Here is a 9,634-nt window from a genome sequence, read left to right on the forward strand (position 1 = left end):
GATGAGGGTTGAGGGTGGGATAACCCTTGCCCTCACTTCCTTTAAATATGGAATAAAGCCCCTAAAATTAGGGTTTCCTCTCAGGTTGGTCTCACGTTGTGAGCTATATATGCTCATGTCGTGAGCCCAAATTTGATGCGTGATTCTATTAATCTCCTCATGTAACAATTGGTAAAAATCGGTCAGTGTTCGGCGGTCAAACCACTACGAACCGCTAGGTATTAATGAAATTGTGTGTAATTTTATGTGTATAATGTATATTAAATATATTATATTTATAATTTCTTTTAGAACATCTCAATTCGGTCAAATCGTTTATCGTTGAAGATAGAACAAAAAATCAACAAAAATTAAATCTATTGGTGACGTTAAAATAATTTTTTGCATCAGATATATTTGAGAGTTATGGATAAAATATTTGAATAGATTATGTTCTCCTGACTTCGTAGATATAAACAACGTCCAAAACAGATGTCGTATGAGAAAGTTACGCCTCTTTAAAGTTACAAAAATCAGTATTTATCTAATTTCCCTGAAACAAAACGTGCACTGCTTCGTTTGGAATAACTACGAACCTCGAAAATCACTTTTGAGCACGTTTTTGAATTCAAACTACGGTCTATTATTTTATTATATTTTTATAATCGTTTTAACCTCGACCAAAATCAGATTCGTAAAATCTGTCGAACCCGATCCTATTAATCGCGAAACTTTAAACGTAAATTCAAGGAGTTTGGTATATCAAAATTGAATTCTGTCTGCGTTTCTGAAATCCCAACGACCGAGACAACAAGCAGGCATTTTCAAAAAAAATTCACATGCCGGGAATTAGCAACACGAGAATCAAGAAATTGGGATTTACATCACCAAATAAATTATACTTATTTATTTTCAAAAATATCTAACCAAAAGTCAATGAAGACTTTTGGTTTGTGCATTGAAATGCTTCAATTAGAAGCAATACCCGATTACTTCTCTAGTACCTTTCTCACTCTATCTCTCTTCTCTCTAGTACCAGTGGGAGGAACTGCACCAGAGAATGCTTTCCGGCGAGCCAAGGGCTACCATCACCATCAACTGCAGCCTCCGTTCATGCTTCTTTCTTTTCGGAATCAACAGAGAACCGAAGACCTCCCTCATCTTTTACGTTTTGCTGCCGACTAGAATATAAAGGGAATGAAGGCACCGAAGATAGCCTTTTGTCGACACCCTTCTTCTTTTCCAGTTGAAGCCGACACGGGAGGTACTTTCCCTAAATATCGACTGATCCTGTTGTGTTTGCTTCCTCCCGCTCTACTACCATCGTGACGAAGATTGGACCACAAAGGGGAGCCTGAAATTTGGTTAAGAGCATGCCATGCTCAAGAATCACAAATGTTTGGACCAAAAATGCCCTAAATGAAGGAATATCTAAATCCATAAGAAAAAATGGTCTAGCTAGGAGCTTTTTACCTCCCGAAGGTTGCTAGCAAGGAGAGAATCCCAGATCCAAGCTTCTTCCAAGCTCCTATGTCCTTCTACCACATTCTTCTTCTTCTTCAAGATTACCACCAAAACACACAAATGAGCTCAAGATGCACTCTTTACACTTAGGGTTAGTTAGAGGGATGATTTTTTGGTGGAGGTTGATGAGGGTGAAGGTATTGGGGCCATAATGAGATTATATAGGGTGCAACCCCTCAAAATTAGGGTTTTGGTCTGAACAGCGTACACGAGGCGTACCTGCTGAGTACGCCTGACGTACACATGCAAATCTCGCGATCGTCATGCATGAGTACCCCATGCATACACCTTGAGTACCCACGAGGTACTAACTAAAATGGCAAGAATTAAAACATTTTAGGGTTAGAACTAAACCTTCTCGGAACGGGTGTTACACATCACTTGTTTTATGATAGGAGTTCAAAAACATTATCAATCAACACATTCTTAAAGAATGAAATTTGATTATGAAAGAATGAAATCGGTTACAAGTAAATTTTTTATTTTTAAAGAATAAAATCGCATTTCTTTAATTTCATGCTTTGTGAGTATTGTATAAAAACATATTGTTAGTATTATGTAAATCATGAATGAAATCGATTCTTAAAGAACAAAATATGATTAATGAATTAGAATGATTATTAAAGAATGAAATATATTTCATGCTTTATGAATATTACAAATTCTTCGATACGTGATTCTGATAAATGATTTTATTTTTAAAAGTATAAATTTAGATTTTATTAATAGATTTGATTGGGTTTCCTAAAATTTAGTTACTCTCCTTTGATCTCTTTTAATAAAATGTTATATTTATCATTTAATATATTTATAATTAATTAAATGTAATTATATAGTAATTTCTATCACATGTTAATACTATGTACCATAATCACATCCACTAATTTCTTTTAATTTAATGACCATGATTTGGTCATACATTCCACAATATTTGTGATTCACATTTGATCCCAATCCTATATATATATATATATATATATATATATATAATAATAATAATAATAATAATAATAATAATAATAATCTTATTATATATTTAATAAAAATCCAATTTTGACTTTTGACAAAGATTGCCCATAACAGTTTACTTCTCTTCCATAGAAAATCCAACTGAGACTACTGGGAGATTGTTTTGAAATGAAATCCCAAACACTCTCTTGAAATGCAGGTGGTTTTGAGATCTAAACATAGCTCTAATGGTGCCGATGGCGGTGGAAATAGGAAAACATGGAAATCTGAGTGTAAGGAACAGAGTGTTTCCATTGATGGAATTGAGAGAAACTCAGTTTAGAGAAGCATATCAACTCGATCTTTATCAAGAAAAGGGAGTACGAGTAGCGATTTAAATAATGAAGTTGAGAAAGTGACACCATTTTCAAGAAAAGGAAACAGAATCAGAGATAAATCCAACAATGAGGTTGAAGAAATTAAAGGGGAAACCAAAGATGATAATGAATGAGATAACAAAATATAGATCTGACTAAGATCAAAGCTTAGATGAACTAGATGTTGCTTGTGAGGAGAAATGGATGACAAATGACTTGGAAAAAGTCAAATTTCCTCCGATTTTTACTCAAGATTATGAAGAAAATGAAGAAACTTTGAATATATGATTCAAATGTATAAATAGTCTTCTTAGTAAATTACATGACTTTGTTTATAGCATCTTTCCCACCTCCATATTTCTTAGTCAATTCATCCTTGACTCCCACAAGAAAAGCCATCAGACTCTCTAAATTCATCTGCAACAAGGTAGTTGAAGGTGTGGGCATCTCATTTTCTCTGATGATTTACGAAGCTTTCAAGTTGATGTTCTCTTTGTTGAAAGTTAAACCGTACACAATGCATTTATACAAAGCCTCATATGTATCTTTTCCCCTCTTTGAAGAACAAATCAAACCCAAATTCCAGATGTCGTTTTGTCTTTGCTCCATTTATAAGCCTCAATTTGACTATGCCAAATAGATATGACACTTTGCGACGATGCTAGCAAAATTCCCAATGAACTTCGTGTACTTGGAGAGAATTCAATGACTACTATCACATCCCTCCGGTGAAATTAGGGCATCGTGTTTGATTAGGAGTGATGAGGCCCTGTTCGATTTTTGTGATATGTGTTTTATTAAAGGAAAAAATGATGGTTTTGTTACCTAACTATGATTTTTTTTATCGATAATCGCTAGACAAACTCATATATAAAACAGAAGGTTGTAGGAGATGAAACTTATTATAACGAGTCAAGTGACCTTATTAATAGATAAAAAACAGATTTTAAGCCCATAAATTACAAAAAAAAAAAAAAAAAAAAAAAAAAAAAAACTTTAAACCTGAAATTTTTATAGGGCTAAAATGATATTAACCAATTAATTTACTAGGACGTGGGTTCAACTGTTCAAGAGGGAAGTACTTAATGAGTAGAATTTGGAAAACGTAAAGATATAGATGGGTTAGAAAAGAGAAGGAAACAGAAGTCAGAAACTCCTCAAACGCCTCAAAATCCTCTCCCCCATTTCTCCCTCTTCCCTCCGTCCAACGTAGCTGCTGTTTACCGTCGCATTACGGCGGCGACGCTCCCCCGATATAATCGGATTCTGCACCAATATTTATGCAAGTTGCGTATCATTTATCGACAGTACTCCAATTTCTGCAACTTTTATTCAGCTCAACTATTTTCGCCAACAACCAGTAAAACCTTAGGTAACTTCTACTTTTCTCTGTATCTGTTCGAGGTATTATACAAGTTTTATGCAGTTCGTGATGCAATTTGCCATATTTTTCTAAATTTATATTGATTTTTCATTTTTGTGTTGTTTTGCCAATTTCTAGGTTTGATTTTTTATTTTATTTTTGCTCTTTCACCTGATGGACTTTTGATCGGCAAATGGATTATATGGAGTTACTGCTGTTGTCAGTAACTTTGAATTTGTTTATCGTCTTCGTGACTTTTCGTCTAAGATTCTTAGCTTGATTCGTAGTTTGGAAACTTGTTGAAATGTGATTCCTTCAGTGGATAAGATTTCTTCTTATAAATTATGCTTATAGGGATTTTCCACTTTATATAGTACATGCAATCAGAAACAAATATATCGCTAAAAATCTGCAAATGTGATTTCAGTTGCGACAGAACTGGCATCAATCTTGTTAGTTTCTTTGTCTAGTTGTTCATATCGACAAAAAAAAAACCTGCAACATTCAGTCTATGATGCTAATCGGTGGCCATAGTACACATGACATGTGCTACTTTTAAAAGTAAATGTACTATTTTCTGCCTTAAACTCGTGTGATTCTGTTAGTTGAACTAATAGGTTTTGAAGTAAAGATGAAGAATCGTGCATCAATACATTTCAGTTTTAACAATTTGTCAGAACACCTGTGGCCTATGTCTGTGATTAAGTTGAATCTTGCTTCATAATTCTCTCCTTTTGAATTTCTCCTATTGGAATTGTGATTTTGTGTTTAGTGTGTTTAACAGGGTTACAAGATGATTGGATCCTTTCTTACAAGAGGGCTTGTGTATGTGATCTAAAACTTGTTTTCTTCACTTTGTTTATGGAGAATCATAACTGGATTTCTTTAACTATTTGACTACTTATTTACATGTAGAATGGTGTTTGGATATGCATATCCAGCCTATGAATGCTTCAAAGCAGTTGAGAGAAATAAACCTGATATTGAACAACTTCGTTTTTGGTGCCAATACTGGTATTATACATCTATACATGTTAGATTCTGAATTCTAATAAAGGAATTGATTGATAAATTTAGGAGTTTTCTAAATTGTTTGATGATGTTTTCAGGATCTTAGTTGCTGTATTGACTGTTTGTGAGAGGATTGGTGACACGTTTGTTTCATGGTAAGCCTGTAATTTTGTGGTATGATGGAATGGAATCAAAGGAATGGAATGGAATGTTTGATTCCTTTCATTTTTTTAGTTTCTCCATTTCCTATGAGAGATTGCTTTCCATTCCCTCATGAAGTGGAATGAAAAATTGTAATATAAGTATATAACCCAATTTTTATTTATGTATTTTCAAATGAAAAGTTTTTTTTTTTTTTTAGTACTCTATGGTTTTAATTAAATCAAAGTTATATTTCCTATAAATAACTAGAATTTTTTTTTTTTTTTTTTTTTTGGATAAAGTGATACCTCCTGGCAAACTTTATGAGAATCAGAAGATTTACAAGGCTAAAGGAAAGTATATTTTATTATAATAATATTATTTGGGTTTCAATGAGCTTTTATTATGTTTAATGTTTTACATCTGTAGATACAAAGTTCATTATTTATAATAAAATAATGTAGAGTAGAGTCTAAGTTATACATTGTATCTACATATAATTAAAAAAAAATCATATATTCATTTTTACAAGCCAATAATAATAAAATGTAATAAATTATTTGTTTTTGGTTGTTCTACTTGTGAAGGGTTCCAATGTACAGTGAAGCAAAGTTAGCATTTTACATATACTTGTGGTACCCAAAAACAAAGGTAATTTTTACATTTAAAGGTCTAAATATATATATTTCAAATTTTCATCTTCTTAAATAATGTTTATTTTATTTTTTTGGGGGTTAATATCACAAAAGACCCTATATTTCAAGTTTTTTCCTAAAAAAGGCCTTGCATTTTTTCAGTTATTCCGATTTGGCCCTTTACTGGTAACCTTTTAATCTTTTGGTTTTGGACAATATTTTCCGGAAAAATCCTCAAACTTTTTTTTTTCCCCGAAAAAACCCTCACATTTAACATTTTGTTTTAGTTTAATCTCATAAACGACCTTTATATTTTATGTTTTTTCCTGATTAAACCTCAACTTTATTTTTTTTTCCTGAAAACGACCTTGCATTTTTTCATTTTTTTCAATCTGGCCCTTTTTGTCATTTTTTTCCGAAAAATCATGTAAAATGTGAGGGTTTTTTCGGAAAAAACTAAAAAAGTTGAGGATTTTTTTCGGAAACAGATAGAATGCTGAGGGTTTTTTTTTTCCAAAAAAAAGGGTTAATCTCAAAAAAGACCTTATATTTTATGTTTTTTTCTGGATTAAACCTCAAATTTATTTTTTACCTGAAAAAGACCTTGTATTTTTTTCTTTATTCCAAAAAGCCCTCAACTTTCTATTTTTTTTTCCTAAAAAAACCCTCAACCTTCTAAACGCTTCCAAATAAACCCTCAACTTTTTTAGTTTTTCTCGAAAAAACCCTCACAATTTACAATTTTTTTGGTTAAAAGTAACTAAAAGCACCAGATCGGAAAAAAATGAAAAATACAAGGTCTTTTTCAAGCAAAAAATCAAGTTGAAGTTTAATCCGGAAAAAACACAAAATATAAGGTCTTTTATGAGGGTTTTGTTTTGGAACAAAGTAAAAAATTTGAGGGTTTTTTTGGAAAAAAAAAAAAAAAGTTGATGGTTTTTTTCCTGAAAGATCCAAATTGAAATAAATGGAAAAATGCAAAAGGTCTTTTTAAAGGGAAAAGAAACAAAATTGAGGTTTAATCCGGAAAAAAAAAAAACCCAAAGTAATACATACCGTGTTTTATTTTTATGATGGTTAGTGATTTGTACACAACAATTTATATTTTATGCTTTAGATGATTGTACTGTACAACTATATAAAGCACAACTTGTTTTTTTTTTTTTGGTTAAATTATTTCAGGGAACAATATATGTGTATGATTCGTTCTTCAGGCCATATATTTCAAAGCATGAAACAGACATTGATCGAAATTTAATGGAATTAAGAACAAGAGCTGGAGATATTGTTGTTTTGTATTGGCAAAGAGCTGCGACTTATGGTCAAACAAGAATCTTTGATGTTCTTCAATACGTTGCTTCACAGTCAACACCAAAACCACAGCCGCCTCAACCCGCTAGACCTCGACAACCAACACAAAACCGCCGAGCACCACCACCACCACCACCACCACCATCTCAACAAGAACCAAAAGAGCCGCCATCACCTTCTTCCACCACCTCCTCATCATCATCTGATTCATCTCCTCAACATGACAACCCAACCACCAACCACCGCCCACAACCGCCGCCTGCCGCCGCCACCTCAAAAGCACAAAAAGCAAGCTCGTCACAAAGCGTAGCGGTGGTGGCACCACCTGATGCCGCCGATGACATGGAGGTGGTGGAAACCCAGTCAAACCCTAATCCTAATCCTAGTGTGAAAGAGATTGTGATGGAAGAACCTACTAGGGTTTATACACGTGCGAGGTCAAGGAAAAATAATAGTGTTGTTAATGTTGAATGATTAGGGAGTAGATTATGGAAATGTTGGAATCATGGGTGTAACATGTTTGTGTATCTTTCTTGCAATAAAACTGTTTTTTTATTTTATTTTTACTTATTATTTGTTAGTAGGAGGTTGGAGTTTTTTTGTAAAAATTAAAAAAGAAAAAAAAACACACATAAATCCGACTTTTTTCGATTTCTATACGTAATAGGCCATGTTTTGTTCACTTAAACACCAAAAGACTAATTTCTAGCAACCTTTTTCGAAGAAGGGAACTAGTTAGTTAGCAAAGATTTTATTTTAATTTGGAGACACCCGACATTTTTATTGCTAGACTTGAATCGGATGTGTTATTGAACACTTGACTTTTTAGGGATGTTTTTGATGATGAGGGTATTTACACGTCTTTTTAATATACGAGAAATAAGAACTAGTTTAGGGATTCGTTATTGAACACCTTGTTTAGTTGTTTGGTAGCATCCTCCTATTGCCTAAGCCTCAAATGTCACCTTGAAACCAACTTAGCTATATCATGGGTGTAGGATGTGTTTGTTATACAATTCAAAGATAAGATTAGACATATTTAGTAGAGGTATTTTCAATGTTGAGGGCATTTACGTCTTTTGCATCGACAACAAACCAAGTGGAAGTAGGAGTACAACATTGTTTCAAATTTTTGGGAGGAACAAAAATTATGATTTTTGTACTATAAATATCAATCAATCCTAGTATAATCCATGCAAAGCGCAATACAAGTTGTTTTATGTTCTAGACTAACAACTATGACACTGAAACAACAAACAAATTGATTTATCGAGTTTGAATATAAAAATAAGCTAAAGAAGTTTAAGTTGAATTCTTATCAAACTTGTAAGTAGTTTGATTCAGCATCTGTACTTATTTTAGTGCTTATGTTTTGTTCAAAATTGAATCTAATTTAATTTTATTGAATATAGTTCTCAACCCCAATTTTTTTTAAACCTACACATTAATTTCAAACCTAGCCTAGCTTGAGTTCGGCTTCGTTTGTTTGTATCACTATTTGTGGTGCCGATTCAAACATATTTGTGTGTGTGTGTGAAGAACTTACGCAAGATCATGCACCATACAAAAGCTTTCATGTTTGGAAAGAAATAAAACAAGTGATGAATATGACCACAACCATTGATGCAACCATACTCGTCCCTTTTAACATATTATGAACATAAACTCTACCGAATTCTGGATAAGTATTTTCATTTTCATGAAGTTGTACTTCTAAAAGATGGAACAATATGCAATGCATTGGTCAGTAGCATATTATCAATGCTTAGTTTCAAGCTATTTTGAACTCTACCCCCTTCTTTTTTTTAGCTCCTAAACTAAAACACTCCATTCTTGGTTTAATAGTTAAAACCATTTTTAAGTCTATAATTAATTAATTAGAGACATCGTTTTGCGAAAAAACAGTTACATTCTCAAAATTTCATAGGTTTTAAAAGTGTTTAAGAGATGATATACAATCATAATATCATTACATAATAAAAGTAACCACTAAATAATTGCGTCTTTCTTAAATATGCAAGATCCTCTAACCTTCATTCACCTCCTTCATTTGAATACATGTCATAATATTTGTTAGGGGTTGGAAATGTCTAGTGAGTAAAACCAGACTTTCACATCTTCAAAGTCAAAAGAGATTGATACTTTCTATTAGCCGATTATATATATATATATATATATATATATATATATATATATATATATATATATATATATATATATAATTCGAATTGTTGAATATCAATTCCTATTTTATCTACATATTCTGGAGTTGTATTATTTGTATTTCTCCCTATATATAGTGGATTTTTAATCTGTTGAAGGCATCAAATCTTTATACCAGAACC

The 9,634-nt window shown here is 32.4% G+C and overlaps 1 protein-coding gene across 2 annotated transcripts; it reads left to right on the plus strand.

The window, feature by feature from the left end:
• Positions 1–3,924: 3,924 nt before the first annotated feature.
• LOC145158972 (putative HVA22-like protein g) lies at positions 3,925–7,849 on the plus strand. Of its 2 annotated transcripts, none has more exons than XM_079077841.1 (6): positions 3,925–4,200; positions 4,964–5,016; positions 5,107–5,205; positions 5,301–5,357; positions 5,931–5,994; positions 7,161–7,849. In XM_079077841.1, exons 2-6 carry the CDS (start codon positions 4,985–4,987, stop codon positions 7,761–7,763), a joined length of 855 nt encoding a protein of 284 aa, XP_078933967.1. In that variant the 5' UTR covers positions 3,925–4,200; positions 4,964–4,984; the 3' UTR covers positions 7,764–7,849. The 2 variants fall into 2 exon arrangements, with proteins under 2 accessions (XP_078933967.1, XP_078933966.1); XM_079077840.1 differs by having other exon boundaries at positions 4,976–5,016.
• Positions 7,850–9,634: the final 1,785 nt, after the last annotated feature.

Source organism: Lactuca virosa, chromosome 2 (genome assembly GCF_052849685.1).
Source record: "Lactuca virosa cultivar CGN04683 chromosome 2, Lactuca_virosa_CGN04683_v6, whole genome shotgun sequence".
NCBI lineage: Eukaryota > Viridiplantae > Streptophyta > Magnoliopsida > Asterales > Asteraceae > Lactuca > Lactuca virosa.